General features: G+C 40.8%; 1 protein-coding gene across 1 annotated transcript in view; it reads left to right on the plus strand.

Moving 5' to 3' along the window:
* The window catches only part of LOC119140719 (CUGBP Elav-like family member 4), a 746,613-nt gene that overhangs the window by 494,713 nt on the left and 231,552 nt on the right, over positions 1–20,348 (plus strand). Inside the window, exons 4-5 of the mRNA XM_037372253.1 lie at positions 9,475–9,482; positions 16,951–16,972. Of these exons, the coding sequence (XP_037228150.1) occupies positions 9,475–9,482; positions 16,951–16,972 (30 nt within the window). The remainder of the gene's footprint in view (positions 1–9,474; positions 9,483–16,950; positions 16,973–20,348) is intronic.

The following is a 20,348-nucleotide window of genomic DNA, read 5'->3' on the forward strand; positions in this document are numbered from 1 at the left end:
AAATACTCAATAAAGTATGGTGAGAACTTATTAAAAGTAGCCAACAAACTTCTTTAAAAAAACCCAAAAAACCCCATGCATTGTTGGAGGCAATCCCACCACTCCATTAATGGAATTATTCTGAAAACTCAGTCGAGCTTTTTCTTTGGAGCCTGGTACAGATAGGCACTTTCATCCCATCAAACTTTCTCAGTCCTGTGGATTCTTTTTGGAAATCCAGGCTTGACAGCACTTTTGTAAGATGGAAACAACCACAAGGATGGATCAGACTCTACACACAGAGGGGAGAGGTAATACTGTGTAGCTATAGCAATGTGAAGCAAATCCTGCAAAATCTTGAGGCCCCTGTGTGTCTCTTCATTATATAGGGATGGGATACATTGCCTTTATTTTTAGCATTCAGAAGTCAGGGGGAAATATCTGACCTGGTTTTCTTTTAGGGCTAGTTGAGAAAAACAGGCAGACAAAGATTGTGAATCACCCAGCATGTCCTAGGCAGGTATCCAGATTGTTGTTTCTCTCCTCTGGCTAAGGGAGACTAAGTGACAAGCTTATGGTAGGTATCTAACTTTTAGAAAACTAGTCCTTAGATGAATCTCATCTGTATGCTATTCACTCCAGATGTTCCCATTTGGATTTGTTAGATGCCTAAAGACTTCAAGATGTTAAGCTCCTGTCTCCCCAGCAAAGGAGTGAATATGAAGGCAGAGCCCCCATAACACAGGCTGTGATTGCTTGGGAACCTGCGAGGCACCTGGCCACTGCAGCAAGGAAAAGTAAAACAATAAAGCAAAACGTGATGTATACTGAGACAACTACTCATTTCCCAAAGCACATCATAAATAGTATGTTTATATCGTTAATTAAATGTCTACAACTAAAATTATTTATAATAGAGATGTGAGAACTCAATAATTATTAGTAGTCACCTTGTTTCATTCCAGATGGACTGAACAAAGACTTATTACACTGTATATGAAAGTCTTAAAGAGTTGCTGGCTTAGAAAAGTTTTTTTCCAACATGTCTACATAAAACTAAGGAATGTGATACAGCCTATGAGAGAAAACCTAGTTTGTCTTGACTCCTCTCTTACAAATTTCCCATATAAACAAGAAGGATAATATTTACTTGTGTCCTAAGAAAACAGTAACATACAATGTTAAAGAGGGCTCTAGAAAAACCCACAGCTTAGTATCTTTTGTGGTTGGGTTTCTCAACAGAGCGTAAAGAGAAACTGCAAGACTGAAGTCCAACAGGTTGCTGCCCTTATGGGCAAGAATGCCTATATCTCTACTTGTAAATAAAACACTCCAGGATGTTGGCATGAGCCCTTCCCTACAGTTTCCCACCCTATTGAACCATTAGCACATCCCTTGGCAGTTTTGGCCTGTGTCCAAACTGTTCATCAATTGCTATGTGAAAGCATATGTCATGCCAAGGACCATTCCCAAAAGTAGCGTGAATGAATCTCTACCAAGTTTGTCTCCTTCCACCCTGCTCTGTTCTCCACTGTGTTTCCAACAGTCTTTGCATGCTCATGGGTGCTGATACTTCCTTATGCCATACCTCATAACATTAGCACATCCCCTTATTTTCAGGGTTTGAAAATCCTGGTTTTTTTATGGGGTTTCTCTCCTGTTACTCTGAGCAAACCCCACACAAAATAACAGGCCTATTTACTGAGCGTGGTCAGACTATGTCAGTTGGCCTTCATACTAGAGAATGGTCCCTAACCCTGTTTTATTTAGTGATGCAGATGTACCCAGTGCCTCTGTTGCCTTTAGGAGGGAAGGGATAGTTTCCAGCAGCTGAAATTATGTATCTTTGAGCATGGGGAAGCTTTTCTGTTCCTTCTGCAACTGTGATCTTGAGTCTGGAGGCTTAGGAACCAGTTAGCCAGAGCTGGTTAGATCATTCTCTTTTCATACAGCAACCATTTACTCACAGGCCACTTAGCTGGACAAGAAAACAAATCACAGGGGAGAGAAAGAGGAAGTGGTAAGAACAGATATTACCTGTTGGTTTTGTTATTTGGATCCCATTTTACGAGGCTCTGAACACCCACCACACAGGTGTACTGGTTTCAGCTGGGATAGAGTTAATTTTCTTCTTAGTAGCTGGTGCAGTGCTGTGTTTTGGATTTGGTGTGAGAACAATGTCAATAACAGACTGATGGTTTTGGTTGTTGCTGGGTGATGTTTATATTAAGTCAAGGACTTTTCAGTTTCTTGGGCCCTGCCAGCCAGAGGGCTGGAGGGACACAGGGAATTGGGAGGGGACACAGCCAGGACAGGTGACCTGAACTAGCCAAAGAGGTATTCCATACCATATGATGTCATGCTCGGTATATAAACTGGGGGAAGAAGAAGGGAAACACACATACATCTGACATTATGGTGTTTGTCTTCCCGAGTAACTGTTACACGTGATGGAGCCCTGCTTTCCTGGAGATGGCCGAACACCTGCCTTCCTATGGGAAGTGGTGAATAAATTCCTTGCTTTGCTTTGCTTGTGTGTGTGGCTTTTGCTTTACCTATTAAATTGTTCTTATCTCAACCCTTGAGTTTTACATTCCTTTCCGATTCTTCTCCCTATCCCTCTGGGTGAGGAGGGAGTGAAGGAGCAGCTGTGTGGTGCTTGGTTGCTGGCAGGGGTTAAACCACAACAGGTCACTGCCAGACTTCATTGCTATTATGTTTACTTTTTATTTTTCTTTCCCTCTTCTTTTATCCTCCTTTCTGACTTTTCTTTGTGATGACTGTGTCCATCCCTTATTACTTCTTTGTCCTCTACAGCATGCATCATGAAGATTTCATTTCACCCAATAGACTGAAGGGTAAATAAATCAGAAGAAATCAAGTCCCTCTGTTCCCTGTGAGTAAGCAATCTTCCCCCTGCAACTTCTCCTGGTCCTCCTAGTAGCTGTTGTCCATTGAATAAACATCATAGCAAGGAAATGTCTCTTTATCATCTCTATTCAAAATCCAAGACTGTGTTGTGCATTAAACTTTTGGAGCCACAGGGTGTGCCAAAATCTGGGTCATATGTTTTGCTATGATGTTCCTACTATTTCAGTTTTGTCTATAAAGGGCAAATGGTAAATCATCTTCCTGAAAATTAATGGAGTGTTTCTGTAACAGGAGGAAAAAGTAAAAAATTTCAAAAGAGTGGCTTATTATCTCAGGCAGCCAAAATTTGCCTTGCCTGCCAGCTGCCTAGGAGTCTCCATTTTTCTTTATTTATTCTTCCAGTTATTTTTTTCCTTAGTTTCATTCACTTTATAAGCTTTCCTGTAATTTGCTGTTTCACTTTCAGATACACACTCATTTTCAGCTCTCTAATTACAGTATTTTGAACTTTAACATTAAAACCAGGGTACCTGTCTAGCATCTTTCCTGTGTAGGTTACTAAGCTCTTTGCAGACAGTAATTAACCAAACCTGACAACAATGCTGGAAGCTTAGGTTAGTGGAGGCACAAAGTGCCTGAATGGTCACATATTTAATAAGTAGTAGCACTAGAAAGAGAGCCTGGGAGTCCTGACTCCTCATTCTGTGATTTCATCATCTGAAGTCATCTCACACAAAGCATAGGAAAATATGGATCAGGCTATCCCTCTCCACATCCCTCCTCTTCTTATTGTAATTATCCAACCATATTTAATCTACTTTATCAATGCCAGATACCTCACCAATCTTTTTGAGTTAATGCTCTGTGATACTCTGATTACTCTGTCTTCTGGTCCGATCCTTTCCCTTGAGATATACACCCCGTCTGCTCTAGTGTGGTAGAAAACAGAAGTGAGTTATTAATGATTATTAAAGTATTACCTTCAGCTACCCCAACCACTGGGTCCAGCCAAGTAATTCCATACTTTTAATTTCTCCTATTTGAAGTTATTCATCAGCAGGGATATCTTTGCCTGGGATGTGGCTCATTGACCATTGCAGGACTCCTTGCTTGTGGTCAGGTTGACAAGCACATTAAGCAGATTTCCCCTCCAACACATGACCAAAGTTTACAACATTCCTAAGTCACTGCTAAAAACACTCCTTTCTCAGACATCCTGACAAGCTTAAATTTATCTGGAATTCAGGTAGGGACAATACCTTCTGACAGGGAACACGTGCATATATATCCCCCCCCATCCCACATACTTGTAATGTCTCCTAATGTTTGCTGTCTAGATTAAACTCTTGTGCTCCCCATTTGTGTGCTTGGGATGGACTAGGGGCCAGATGGAGGGATGGGGAGATGGTACTGCAGTGATGGGAAGACCATAAGCCAGTGGGCTCAGGTTACTTGTACACCTTGTTCACAGACACTTCAAATTATTTGTCCACAGTTGACAAGGGAACTGTAGCAGAGGTCATGACTGTTTCCCTGCTACTGCTTCGCAAGGTGTCTCCTTACAGGTGAGACCAACCTTCTCCAGTCCCATGCAGATATATCAATACAGCTGGGGGCAACCAACCTTGCACACACTGGATCCACTTGTCTCACTTTCTGCACTGTTTCTAGTAGTCATCATCCCTTCCCATGCTGCCATCTCCCTGACTAATTAATGAGTCATCTTCTCTTGCGGCCTCGTAATGAATTCAAACTATCAGTGGGGCACTGATTTATTTATTTTGTTGTTGTTAAAGGCCTATTCTTCTAAACAATGAAAGGATAAAATCAACTCAGACAAGGTTATTTCACATTTCTAATTTCCAATACCTTTTTTTTTTGCTAAAGCCACACAATGCTTGCGTGCTTCCCTCTCCCACCTGCTAAGAAAAAAACCAGCACATTTTCAAATCAAGATAAAGCCATCAAAGAACTAACTAAACACGATTAGAAAGGACGTCTCCTTAGCGGGGAAAAAAAATATCATGATTTAGAGCTGGATCCTTTCCAAATATCCCTGTGCAATCAACCAAAGGAACACAATTTAGAAAACAGAATTGTAAAAGTAACTTTGAAGAATCAGTTGCCATGGAAACAGATCTGTAAATACTTAACTGCAAACATTAAGTGACAGTGATATTCCAGAGCCCAGGATGCCTTAAAAGAATGGCAAATTTCACCCAGCTCTTTAAATAATGAAGTCAGCTGCGTTTTGATTTTTCTTCTTTTTTCCTCTTTCCTTTCTTTTTTTCACACTATGTGATGCAATCACATCCTCGTTCTCAGGCATGTGTGATAATAGAAATGCCAGAACTGTTTTATAAGAGTCCTAATCTTTTATAACATGGAGGCAGAGAGGGAGTAGGGAGCACCAAATAGAGTCAGAGCAACCTGTGGAGACTGAAAATATGGCCCATAGTCATTCTGTTTCCCTGTAACTGTTGGGTCAGAACAAAGCACTATTGCTTGTGGCTTTTCATTGCAAGAATAAAACCACCCAAACAATGCAAATGACCCACAATTTCTTGTCATCTTCCAGGGAAAAATCTGATGCAAGGAAATAAAAGGGCTATGGGCAATTTTAATTTAAACAAGTGGGTGCATTCATGTTGCACCCTAGCCTTAAATCTTTGCTCAGAGTTAACTTGCTTTTGAGTTCCCCAAATACATTTCAAGACCTAACTCCTGTTGCCTTAAGTGGAGTAAGAGTGCTCTGCTCCCTTGGGGAGTCAGGGCCCCTCTCTTTTCTTATCATGGAGCATCCATGCCCAATGGGCTTATCTGGTTCAGTCAAGGGGTGACTTCATCTGAAAGCCTCAAATGTTTGCGGATCTTTGTGGGGCAAAAAACCCCCAAAAACTCTCTACCCCTATTAAGATCAGAAAAGTCACCAGCACTGGTGTTTCCTCCTGAGGAAACAGTGAGAGGTGACTGCTGATAGACCTTTCCCTGGCTGTAAGCACTGATTAAGGAAGACTTTTGTAAGCATGCTTTTCCAAAATTTTGAATGTGTTGAATTTTTAGATGTAATTCAAAAGATGTGCATGGTCTCCTCAGCCTAAAGGCAGGTGAGATGGGTCAGCAGTACTGTAGTGTGAAAGATAACTTAAGGGATAGCCTGTTCATGAAAACATAGTGGACTGTGGTTAAATTTCTAGTGCTATCAGATGCCTGTTAAAAGCCTTGCTCATCTGTTTGAAGTTTTAGCAATATAGGTTTTACTGCAGTTTTAAACCTAACATGAACAGAAACTGACTGCAGGTTAATTTAACTTGTAGAAATCTTTCAGGCAAGGTGATTCCTTTTTGGCTTCTGACAGATGATGCTCAGAGCCTAGGAGCATCCCTACACTGCTAAAATAGCATATGGCTTTTCCAGAGTAAAGGGCTAGGACAGAAGAGAGGATTTTTCTCACTATAATTCTGCTGTTGGCAAGCACTTGGATTTGAACCTGAGATCCTTACTGCTGAGCAACAGCCTGTGAATATCTGCAAACATGAGTTTAGCTGTCGCTTTAGGAGGACATTTATTAACTCACTTGTTTTCATCATTCTGGTTGAGTTTGAGAGACTCTTCCCTGTTGCTTGTTCTGTTATCCTACTGAAAGCTGAGCACTATTATCCTTTAAGCTGATTTTTTCTGCCCATCTTAGGAAAAGAAGGGATGGGCAGAGGAAGGCAGACTGTAGATTCCAAAGATGCAAGAAAAACAAGAGGGGGGCAGAGAAATGCAGTTTGAAAGGAGCCCTGATGCCTAGCATGATCGCCATTTGCTCACACATTTTATTTGCTGGAAATCTGTACAGCTGTAAGAGACTCATTTCTCCTCTGTCTAGTCTTGGAGATTATTTAAATGAACAGCAAAACACAGAGGAAAAACCTAGGTATAGATAAGTTAGCAATCAATTTATATATATATATGTATATATATTTATAGTTTTTTAAGAGGTATCTTTATCTCAGATGGATGAAAAGTTCCCACCTGGATCTCTCCTCCACTCAGCCTGTCTATCTCTGCCTCTCACATACATGGCATCTGTCTGCGAACCACTGACAGTAAACTGTGATCTTTCTGGAATGAAAATGAGGATAAGCACTCCTCCTCTGGATACATGCTTCAAGGAGGTGTGTGTGGCAGGCAGAGCCCAGAATAAGGCAGGGAGAGGAGAGGTGGCTTTCATTTGAAAAATACATGGTGTTTTCATCCTTGAGATGGTGTGGGGGAAAGGAAGGGGGCATGGCTCATCACTTTATCACTGCCTGGGCGCTCGCCTTGTCATTCAGCACTTTCATGAATGTAAAGAGATTGACCTTAATAATGTCACACAAGTACTGCATTGCCACTGACTTCAGACAGGTGATAGCAAGGAATTATAATGAGTTTCTGCAAAAGCCTTCATCACAGAAATTACAGGCTTTTTTCCTCTGAGCCTGCATGCCTTCCAACATCAGGATTTTGGTTCAGAAGATAGGGTTGGTGTGGTGTATGAGGCACGGACTTTGCAAGGATTGTGAAGCAAAGATCTTTATTGTTAGTTAGTTACAGCTTTTATAAGTTCATACTCTGTACACGCGCTGCTAAAAGCTTTATTATTGGTCAAGCTCTACTGTCCACGCGCCCAGTTCACTATAGGCTACTCTCTGCTGTTCACACTGTTTCCTTATCTTCTGGAGGTGAGATCACATTCCTCTTTTTTGTCTCTGTTTCATCCAGGTTTCTTCTCATACTCCCTCAAAATTATTTACCTCTTTGCTGCAGGATCTTACCTGCACATCGTCAAAGCAAGGCCACAGCTGCACATTATCAATGTCAAACAACCCACTGTTTCCATCCCCTACAGGTTGGGAGTTTGTCTAGGGAGAGAGACATACATTTTACATCATACTTGGACCCTTTTGCCCCTTTCTTTCTCTACTGTGTCCCTGGGGGTTTTTGTTTGGTTGGTTTAGATATTTTTTTTCTCATATGCAGTCAAAAAAATTATTTTCCTACTGAAAGCAATATGCTGCTTGCAAGTCATTCTGTACTTCGACAGGGAGTGGAAGAAAGTTTGGCCCTTGTGACTGTAAAAATTTAATTGGGTAGGAGGACGGGGACAATGACACACACAACACAACATGGGACACACATCTTCCTTTGTCACCATAGTTATCCAGACTGGGCTGTGAAGGTCTCCTTCTCCACCGAGGACCATGCCACATGGCTCTTTGGCCATCCTGATGGGTGTGTCCTGGTGACAGTACTCTCAAACATCATGCCTGCCTTCTTCAGGGCAGCTGTTTTGGTCTCAGTAGGGTGGACAACTGTTCCTGCAGCATAGCTTGGCTGCTCAGCACCCAGAGTGCCCATGGCTGGGACCCCAGGAAAGCAGGTTCAAGTTGACTGTCACTGTTTACTGTAAGTAGCATTAGTTTAGTCAGTTTGTGGTCATTTGTGTTCCAATTATTGCAGTAAAGATGGTAAAATTCTCCCAAATACAGTCCTTTAGACTGGTGCTCATGGCCAGTACATGTCTCATGGCCATTTCTTGCTTCTCCATTAAAGTTTCCATTGTTTTTTTTTTAACAGATATTTTGAGAGGTAGTGAAGCTAAGCATTCCTATCCTTGGGATATCCTTGCATAGGTATCCTTGAGTTGAGGGCAGGAGAGTGCCTTGCTTTGTCACTCTCCATGCTGAACAGGATACTGGATGTGGCACTGTCTCAATGTCTTCTTCTCTATGCATGTGTTCAGCTGATTTCAGTGGTGGTCTGCAGAGAGCAGTGGATATATGCCACACAAAATCAAGAATTACCTTCATTGAGATGTGAAAGGAGAACTGTTAGGCAGTCACTTTGTGCAGCTCTGCAAAGGCCACTTGTGTTCTTGCTGAGCATCTTCCAAAAACACTGCAGGAAATGGGAAGATTTGACTGCCCTGTTTTTTATTGCAATTTGGGAACATGAGCTAGTTTCTCCATGTGACTCAAAAGTATAACTCTAAGTGCACGTTAACCTCATCAACTTTAGCTATTTAAAACAATTGCTGAAGAGTTTTGATTGAGACAAGACATCAGCTGAGCTTTTGTCCAGTTCAGGCAGCTCCTACCTGATTCACTCTGCCTCAGTGTAATCATCCATACAACAAGGTCTTGCTTGAACTGTTCAATTCCTAAATGGATTTTTTTTAAAAGACATTATGTGTGTTATCTGTGTAGTTAGCAGCTGTCATATGTCAGGATCAACTAAGCGATGATAATGCATGGCAGAATTATTTAAATTATACATGGGGTTATTCTTAAGTGGTTAAAAAAAGGATGTCTGTCACTCAAGCCCATGTTATCCCAGAGGTGTACACCTGCTGCTGGGTCTCAGGTGCGTTCAGGACAGGCATTTGATCTCCTCCTGCTTTCATTCCTCTTCATGGAAATGGGTTAGTCCTTGTGAGGGCTGTTGTGAGACCAAAGTCCAGTTACAAAGTGCTCTGAGAAATAGGGGACTGAAGAGGAGTATTAATGAAGAGTGACCTTTTTCATTAAAGTGGCATGCTTACATTTGCCATAGTGTACTTTATCTTTCAATTGCCACTGACTTGGTTACTGGCAGGTGAATCTGTCACTGCTGACAGGTCTGCTGTGTCAATGCAGTTAAAGGGACACTGCCAACATGTGTTACCCCCTCAGGAATAAAATGTAACTTACAAATAGTTTCAGGTGCTGTGTTTGCCCTTGAGTAAAGTAGTAAGTAGACCAGTTAGTTGTTACTGGCTTCTTTATGATGATATGTTATTAGTAATTAAATGCAATAATAATAATGAATGCTGCCCTCAGGCTTGAGCAAACTCAGAAACTCGATCAATTCAGGCTGCTTTGTTTAGAATTCCTATGTAAGTCTTTGTCTTCAGAAAAAAACCACCCTGATGTTTCACATATTTAATTTTATTCCTAAATTATTTTGAGTTACTGTTCACCAGTAAGGTATGCAGGAGTAATGCAGGAAAGGCAACTGATGAGTATTTTTACTAAGTGAGGAGCTTCAGAGCTGTAGATGTACGTCATGCACAATTACATGTTCTGAATGCTTTAGTTCAAGAGAGGGGAATGAGCTACATTTCATGTCTGTGAGGTTCTTGAATCTAGCAAAAGAGCAATAATTGTGACTGGATTACACCAGCTGCCTAGCTAAACACCTGTCGTCTTTATAGCAGAAACTTTCTGTATGCCTCCTTTCAATTCATTGTCTATTTCTTTTTCATTTGCTATTTCAAATATTAGAAGGATGTGATTAAAATAACTGCCATGCTGACTTTGAGCTGTGCATTGTCCTCTTCTATGTTCTCCATGCTGGCTCAGCCAGGATTTTAACACCACACAGCCACATCAGTGGTGGTGGTAAATATGATAAGAAGGAACAAAAATAATTAAACATATAACTTGGTGAACTCAACCTCATTCCTCTAGTCCCTCAGAGCAAGTGAGGGTAAAAAAGACTATCTGAAGAGATTTTAAGGGAATTGGAAAGAAGTGAAAGGGCTGGGTGGGTTGGAAAACATTTTTAGGATGTGTACAAACACAGGTTTGCAAAAGATAGTTAGAGGTATATTGTGTGGTGCCACATGAATTTTCAAGAGAGACAGATGCATATGATCAGCTTCCCCTCAAAAGAACTCTAATTGTTACCACCCACCACTGGGAGAAAGGCTTATCCCTGCTATGCTTTGAACAAGACAACAAGCTTTTGATGGAAAGAAAACCCATTACTTTACATCTTGCTGTAATGTATTTTAAACACCTTTATTTACCAGCAGTGGCAATAACTTCCTGTTGTTATCAAGGCATCACCAGCTAAAGGAATGTCTCAACTGACGGTGCACGAAGTCAAGAAGTTCTGCTCTCTCTGTCTATCTTTGTATAATTGACTCTGTGAATTATGAGGGTGAAATGGGAAGATCACCATCTTCCAAGGTAGCAAGCACTATCTGAGCAGAAGATAAGGACCAACACTGTACAGCTCAGTACAGCAAATTCTGTTGTCTCTTTTAATACCCACAATATTTCATCTGCAGAGACATCAACCAAAACCCAAAAAAATTAACAGTAATGTAGCTAAGTCTACTGTTCTTTGCCAGGCTTTATCTCATCCTTGGCTAGGCTGAAATCTGATCAGTAGTGTAAATCCAACCTCTCTGTCTTGAGACAGATTGCTGACAAATTTGAGAACTAGCATCAGTTTTCTTTAGCTCTAAGTAACCTCTCAGATGTATTTCACTTGCATTATAAGTATAAAAAGCAGTGGCCAGTTAATGAACCTGGAGGGCAGGGTGCTTGGAGATATATGTTTTATTTATTTTTCCGCTGCTAAAGATAATGGGTTCTTCATGTAAAAGCGCCAAAAAACAGCCGAAGAAGACAAAGCCTACTGGACATACAGCAAAAAGTTCTCTGAGAAGAGCCAGTGGCATAAGAAAGACCCTCTGAATTATCAATTCCCTTATTTTTGAATCCCATTGCTTTTTTTTCTCCTGATTTTCCCTTATCTTTCCTTTCCTGTTGATATCTCTTTAATTGATTCCTGATTACACCAGTAACAAACTGTTATTTGCCAAACAATAGAACCAAGCTTCTCTCTTCGACTTAGGAAAACACATGTAGCTTGTGATAATTTCAGGAGGGTCAAACTGAAAAAGGTATAAAGAATATAAAATGATCTGATGGTAACTGATAAAGAAGTAATCTGTACAGACTCTTTGTCGTGGTTTAACCCCAGCCGGTAATTAAGTACCACACAGCCGCTTACTCACTCCCCCCCTCACCCAGAGAGGTGGGGAGGAGAGTTGGAAAGGAATGCAATACTCCAGGGTTGAGATACAACTGAGATAAAATAAAAGCAAAAGAACAATAATAATAATAACAATAACAGCTATAGTGAAAAGGAGGGAGAAGGGGAGAGGAATGAAATCCAAAGGGAAAGGAGAAAAGAAAACACACAATACAACTGCTCACCACTCACTGACGCTGACATATGCTCAGCCAGGCCCCGAGCAAGGATGGCCAGCCAGGCCCCAAGCAACAATCGGCAGCCCTGGCCACCCCATCTCCCAGTTTATATACCAAGCATGACATCCCAAGGTATGGAATATCCCTTTGGCTAGTTTGGGTCACCTGTCCTGGCTGTGTCCCCTCCCAATTTCCTGTGCCCCTCCAGCCCTCTCCCTGGCAGGGCCTGAGAAACCAAAAAGTCCCCAACCACACTGTTCCCACACTAAACCCAAAACACAGCACTGCACTAGCCACCAAGAAGGAAATTAACTCTAATCCAGCCCAAACCAGGACACTCTTCAAGCAACTACCTTGTTTACACTCCCTGGACTTTATACTACTAGGAAATCCTGTATCCTGCAAGAATTACAATGCAGTATAACCTGCACCTGAGTTCAATGTGTGCTTCTCGGAGTCATTATCAACTCCAGCTCTGTTTGCAATGCTTAGCATATAAATTATTTAAATAAAACTACATAAATCATTCACTTTTTCCCCCCTTATCTTTAACAGACACTGCAGAAAGTTCAGCACTAGTGGTGTCGTGCTTTGCCAATCAGATAGGAGTGCTGAAGCTATCTCATAATATTGGCAGTGCCCAGATGACCATGAGACTTAGGAGGCATCTACCAAAAGCTGAATGATAATAACACTGGAACAGCTCATCACCAGTGATGGGCTGCTTTCTGCTTACCAGGGTAAATGAGGAGGTCTTTACAAAGGAATTACAGGAGAGATGTTTGTTATGGAGTTGGTACAAGCTAATCTTGTTAAATGCTTTCTGTTTTGCCTTTGGATGCACCCAGGGATTGTTGTTCTTGCTATGGAGAGAGAGAGAGAGAGAGAGAGAGAACGTCTGTCTGTCTCTCTCTCTCTCAAAAGCTAATCTGTGACCAAGCCTAGTGCAGTGTCAAGGGACCCTCCCCTTATGAGACATCCTGACCTGGGTCCCTTCTTCCCTGATGAAGCATTTACAAGGATGAACAGGAATGTGGTCTTGGTCTTAATTCTCTTAATTTCACATTTCAAATATGATTTAAGTAAGCAGACTCTGCCAGGTCTCCTGATTTTGCTCTTATTATTTGTAAACCTGTGAGGACATGGTTGAGTGAGATTTCTGACTATGCCCAGATATTGATAGCTGTGGGGTTTGTGGGGGCCATATTTCAGCTGTATGAAAACAAATAATTTCTTTTGTTCATCACAGTCCCCATGGACCATCCATGTGATGGTTCAATACTGGTTTAAACAATACAAGACAAAATCCAAGACATTGATAACTACCTGTTTAGTCTTGAGTTAGTGTAGCTATCAAGGACTGATGTCAATCCAGGATGCAGGAGAGCAAGATAGAAAAACATATATTTAATATATTAACCCATTTGAATAACATATGGATGGCCATGGCATGATCCTTGTTGAAGGGAGAGGGGACTACAGATCATATGGCAGGAGGACATGATGTTAAAAGACACCTGCTGAGACATGTTGTGAAGTATCAGAGCAGCATCCCCTTCACTGCATGTCTTGAAGCATTGTATAGACCAGGTGGCAGTAATACAGGGGAAGGGGTATGGCCTGTTTTGACACTTCAGTGAATTTGAACATGCTAGAAAGGCAGGCCCAAGGTTCAAATGATTTGAGTGTGATGGAGGGAGTGTTACCAAAATCTCGGAATGAAGAACTTATCGACACCAATGTGATGTAGATAAGCAGACACTTCTTTATTAACGGCCGGGTGCATGAGTGAGTCCTCTCATGATCAACGCAAACCAAGTTTCAAAATCATACACCATATATAGAACTTGTTCATGCATATTCATTGAGTATTCATGCATAATCATAGTATTTCCCGAAAATCATTAGCATACTCTTCTCCCACATCCGATTCTGCGCAGTAAAGGTTAGAAAAGTCTAGAAATGGGTCTGGGGTACGATTTGGGTAGGTGGTATATGAGTCGGGGGTCGCAATCTCCCCCTACCGGAATTACCTTTTACTAAAGTTCACGGTTTCTTGGCAGGTAACCACAAGCTGTTCCAGTCAACTCTCCCCAGTTCCCATTAATCCTATATTCTGACATTTCAATACACTTCCTACATACAGAAGACTAGTCAAATAAAAAGAAAACCTCTCCCCAGTCTACCCGTAAATACTGTATCCAATAATCTTCAATCATCTTGAATCTTAAGTCTATTATCTAAGTTCTAATCATTCCTACTAGGTGGTTCTTGTCGCGACGGAGGGAAGACACAGTCACTCAATATGAGTGATCAGCAGACTTCGTTTATTGTCTCTTACAGTCACCTTTTATGCCTTCTTATAATCAGCTCATACATATTACAAAAGTTAAGCTCATTATTGGTTAGTTGCCTAAATACCAAGCCCGCCCCTTGTTTCTCTTCTGTAGTTATCTGTTCCCACCTGCAACATTCTTTTCCCACCGAAATCTTCCTGTTATTGTGTAACAAGGACAGCCAAAGACAGTGTATTTTGCTTTACTTCAGATAAGCTGAGAGCGATGTGCATTTTTGTCCAGCCAGCTGGACTATGTCTATGTGACCCTTTTCAGCTAGCCAGTTATCCACAATTCCCCCGTTTTTATTTTGGGCGACATAGGCTCGGTTGACCATTTTCAATAACAGCGTTTTAACACAGGAAAATACACAGCCAACTTATAAAATCTCAGTTCAGAAGTATAATTCCTGAAATACTTGAAAAATAAAGTTAGCTTGAAGCTTTAATTTAGATGCTCTTTCTGTTCCAGTGATATAAAAGTTTAAAAAATTCAAAGGTAATTTTAAAGTTCTGAACATGGACTAATGCAAGCTCAAAACCCAAAAAGAAACCAAACTGATGTTTGACTAGGAATATTTGCAAATATTTTAGTGGAAAATCCCTGACCATTAACAATTTTCTGTCCAAATAACAACTGCCCTTATGCAACCAACCAGTCCATACATTTTCTGAAGAATACCTCATTGATATCAAAGAATTAACAAAGGGGAAAAATTAGTTCTAAGCTATATACATTCATAAGTGGATTTTTCAATAGTTACATACAGATTTACACACTAAGCCATAATGGCTTGTAGGTGATACACACAAGAAGAGTACGTTGCTTATCTGTCTGAATGTCTATGCTAAATTTGACAACTATGCCACAAGCCAAGCCTACATGGGTGCTGTGTGTTATGCACGTTCCTTAACAAACAGAAGTATAATAGACAAATTCCCAAGATCTAGTCCCCAACCTAATTATATTATTTTGTAGCCAATTAAGGAAAATAACACAAATGTGCATATCTACATGTGCACACACCTTTTAGTTCAGAACCAATCCGTGATAAAAGGCCTTAGCCTTATGGCATCATGGAATCTTAATGAGTACAGTAATTAAAAATGCAGTCTTACTGTAAGTGCAATTTATGCTGACATTCCCTCAAATGCTACACGTGAGAATTTCTCGCTCAACTGCCTCAAGTTAAAATAGTAGTATTTGTTAATATGTATTAAAAAATCATTAATTCTCTACAATAGCAGTTGACTTCCATAACACTATGTAAGCAAAAGAGGCTTAAGATGGGTTTTCTGAATGCTAACAATTTATTTTAGACTGTCTAAACTCAGGTCTTGAAAGATTTCACTCTGCCAGACGTAGAAACACTGTTGCACTCCAGTTGTGATATCCCTTTTCCCAAGTTGTCACATGCACATCTCGCTCAAGCAACATTATTGTTAAAGTTTCTCTCTGCTACATAAAAGCATATTGCACTTGTAGATATAAAAGACAGCACTCTTACTTAGATTATTACCTTATTACCTCATAACTCTTAGTATACCTTGTATCTCTGATTTCATCACTTCAAAAATTCACCAGAAGCAGATAAAACCACAGCCTCAGACTAAACTACACCTTAACTGCTGATTCAAAAAAAGGCATTCTCTTCAGATATGCCTAATGCTTACAAATAATTTTGGCTGGTTTTGATCAAAAAACTATTATTACAATAATGATCAAAAATAATAATCCCGTTTGCAAAATGCCTTTAAGCCAGCCTCCTAGTCTCAACCAATTTCCACATTCAGAATACAGCATAAATACAGAATACAGAATAAATTATCTCCATCAAGGCAAAAAGGCTTCTCTTTAAGCACAGAGATGTTTGCTAGTTCAAGGCAGAAACCCATTTCTTGTAGGGGACATCTGAAGCACTTCTTTTTTTTTTTTTTTTTTTTTTTTTTTTTTTTTTTTTTTTTTTTTTGGTGGGTTTGTAATGAATTCCGTATTTTTCCTTGAGGAGCTTAAGCTGTTCCTCTTGTTTCAGGAGTGTTTCCAACTCTGAGTTGTCCAATAGGTCCGTATTTCCCAAACATATCATACATTTCCTCCGCTGTGATTTTATACGGCAGGTTCCGAATATAAATGTATGGACATTTTTAATATTTGTCTTGTCTTGGTGGACCCCAAGAGTGTGACAGGAGAAAGATTTTCCAATCATCAAATCTGATTAATACCATGGATCCCACATGGGATCACAGGAACTACACCTGTGGCTGTGAGGTTTTATTGATCCTTATCACTAGAAGTATTCAAAAGAGATTTGGCAACGTGGGAAGAGTTAGGTAGGCTGATCCAGCATTTGAACTGACAGATGGACCGGATGAACTCTGTTAGGGTCTCCTCTAGGCTGTGCTACACTTCGGTCCATTGCAATGGTCCTTTCCTCTCCATGGATGTTCTTTCTGCTCTTCTTTGAAATACGATCATGGTTACTTACTCTATATTATCCCTGTTGGTCTGCCACAGTGAAAGAAGTATACTTGTTTACCATTAGTTAACCCAGAAAGAGTTTATCCCTTTAGTCTCCCTCCTATTGTTTAGGACAGGACTTAAAAAAATTTTATTCTCTATATAAACTGTGAAGATTCCTGACATTATGGTACTAGAATGCGTAACAGTCATAAAACCATTATAACTCAGGAGAATTTTTTTATTCTCATTCATGATTCAGAGTCCAATTTGACCACAAATTTACTTTGAAGTGCCTCACTCAACCACAATGCCGTAACAGAGGTGTGCTGAGGACTATTGAGGCACAAAGGAATTTTCAGTAAGAGACAAAGTATTTAATTTCGGTTTCTGGTTAGATATATGACAGACCAAATTTTCAAATGGGTAGCCAGAGGATGGAAAACCAGAGTTACATTCATAGCAGTGTTCCCAGTGTGGCCACAAGCAAAGTCTGTGTCTTAGCTTTCCTGTCTATTGCAAACTATGAGTACCACTACAGCTGTGAATCAGCCCCATTTCAGGAAGAAGGGTTGCACGTTATTTTTCCACAAATGGCATAAGTGCTTGGGTTGATGGAGGAGTTAGAACTTCATGTGCATCACACCTCATTTTCCTTTGATCTGTTGCATATTCATCTCAGCAGAACCCCCTCACACACACACACACACACATTTACTATCACCTTTGCACACATCGGACAAGATGATCATCATTGTTTAAACTTCATACCTTTCATTTTATCTTTTCCTTCCTTTTGCCTTAAACCAACACATTCAATTAATAACAGATATCACCCTCTAACATCAACTTGCCATTTTCCCCAACTACCCCCCCACCATCCTCCATGTAAGTAGAACCATGATATAATTTTTCCTGTCTAATTACAGTCGCCATGGTGCCACTGTTGAAAGACAGAGCAAGTACTGCTGTGAAAAAAGATTTGAGTTACAAGAAGTGATGAAGCAAGCCCTTTTTCAATTTTCCACAGAAAAGAAGTGTTGGAGCTTGCTGCCATGAAAGATTAGACTGGGCTGCTGGCACCTCAGGCTTCAAGGATGGGATAGAGCTGTGTCTTTAAAGAGAGCGAGCTGCAACTTTGACCGAGTGAACTAAGAGATAAGAAGGAAGAAAGAGAGAAAACAGGATATGAAGCAAGGCTAGAACTGGATGCGGGGTACCACGTCAGCAGCTGGCTGAGAACATGAAACCCACACATCTTAGCCAATCAATAGTTGTTGCTGGGTAGGTTAGCTGTAAGGATAACCAGTCAGAGAAGCTGGAAGAAAGGGTATATAAACCGGGAGATTCAAATAAACGAGGCCCTTGCCTTTGCTTTTGGCTGCTTGATAGTTTGCTTGTGTTGTGTTATTTCCTGACCCCCGTAACTCAAATTGCAACAAATGGTGCCCTGTGTGAAGCAAACTGATTCGGACAGACGGTGGGAATGAGCAGTGACGGCGGTGCTCAACATAGCTGAGACAGGCAGGGAGAGCCTGCAATCCGGATCACGTAACAGACACCGGGAAGGTGAGCCATTGGGGACTAATCGATATGGGTGCGCAGATTTCAGCAGAGGAAAACTCTATATTAACAATGCTTATGTATATACTTGAAAGAAGAGGCATAAAGTAGGACGAGGCGGCAATAAGAACTCTGCTGGTGTGGTGTAAAAAGAATGATTGGCCAGCTACGGTGAAAAATGTCTTCAGCGTTTAGACATGGCAAAGCTCTGGAATGTTGCTTTTTGAGGCTGCCTCGAGGGGGGACGAAGTTGCTACAGCATCGTTAACGACATGGAGATTGGTTTTAGATTCACTAAAACAATTAAAAGCGGACAGGGAGACAAAGGCATCAGTTGAAGCAGACACATCCCCGGTTGCAGGGACGATGCACACAAAGGTACTTTTGGTGCCACCAGATTCTCTGTCATCACCTGTTATGCAACCGCTGGATACACGCAGTCGGAGCTGAGCAGCGCTGGCCGGGTCAGGGGGGGCAGAGATGGTTCCCTTCCGGGTGGCAGGGAGAGCCGGCCATTGGCCTGTTGCCCAGCTGTGATCCCGAGCCACCTTTGATAGATTTATTGGAAGAGACCTTGGGTCATGTTCAAACAAAACCTAAGTCCTCAGGAACGAGACAGGGGTTGGAGGATTTGTTTGCATTACAACCAGTCCAAGTTACAGCATCAGTACCAGATCCAGCCAATTCTGGAGAAGGATGTGGGAGCAGGCGCTCGCGGATGGGGATATCGATGCTGCAACCGCCATGGGGAGCAGGATGTTAGCGTGCCTGGTGCTTCAAGGGGATGGTGATGATCCCCCCAAGTGGGAGCCTGTTGCGACGGAGGGAAGACACAGTCACTCAATATGAGTGATCAGCAGACTTCGTTTATTGTCTCTTACAGTCACCTTTTATGCCTTCTTATAATCAGCTCATACATATTACAAAAGTTAAGCTCATTATTGGTTAGTTGCCTAAATACCAAGCCCGCCCCTTGTTTCTCTTCTGTAGTTATCTGTTCCCACCTGCAACATTCTTTTCCCACCAAAATCTTCCTGTTACTGTGTAACAAGGACAGCCAAAGACAGTGTATTTTGCTTTACTTCAGATAAGCTGAGAGCGATGTGCGTTTTTGTCCAGCCAGCTGGACTATGTCTATGTGACCCTTTTCAGCTAGCCAGTTATCCACAATTCCCCGTTTTTATTTTGGGCGACATAGGCTCGGTTGACCATTTTCAATAACAGCGTTTTAACACAGGAAAATACACAGCCAACTTATAAAATCTCAGTTCAGAAGTATAATTCCTGAAATACTTGAAAAATAAAGTTAGCTTGAAGCTTTAATTTAGATGCTCTTTCTGTTCCAGTGATATAAAAAGTTTAAAAAATTCAAAGGTAATTTTAAAGTTCTGAACATGGACTAATGCAAGCTCAAAACCCAAAAAGAAACCAAACTGATGTTTGACTAGGAATATATGCAAATATTTTAGTGGAAAATCCCTGACCATTAACAATTTTCTGTCCAAATAACAACTGCCCTTATGCAACCAACCAGTCCATACATTTTCTGAAGAATACCTCATTGATATCAAAGAATTAACAAAGGGGAAAAATTAGTTCTAAGCTATATACATTCATAAGTGGATTTTTCAATAGTTACATACAGATTTACACACTAAGCCATAATGGCTTGTAGGTGATACACACAAGAAGAGTACGTTGCTTATCTGTCTGAATGTCTATGCTAAATTTGACAACTATGCCACAAGCCAAGCCTACATGGGTGCTGTGTGTTATGCACGTTCCTTAACAAACAGAAGTATAATAGACAAATTCCCAAGATCTAGTCCCCAACCTAATTATATTATTTTGTAGCCAATTAAGGAAAATAACACAAATGTGCATATCTACATGTGCACACACCTTTTAGTTCAGAACCAATCCGTGATAAAAGGCCTTAGCCTTATGGCATCATGGAATCTTAATGAGTACAGTAATTAAAAATGCAGTCTTACTGTAAGTGCGATTTATGCTGACATTCCCTCAAATGCTACACGTGAGAATTTCTCACTCAACTGCCTCAAGTTAAAATAGTAGTATTTGTTAATATGTATTAAAAAATCATTAATTCTCTACAATAGCAGTTGAC

This window comes from Falco rusticolus, chromosome W (genome assembly GCF_015220075.1).
Source record: "Falco rusticolus isolate bFalRus1 chromosome W, bFalRus1.pri, whole genome shotgun sequence".
Taxonomy (NCBI): Eukaryota; Metazoa; Chordata; class Aves; order Falconiformes; family Falconidae; genus Falco; species Falco rusticolus.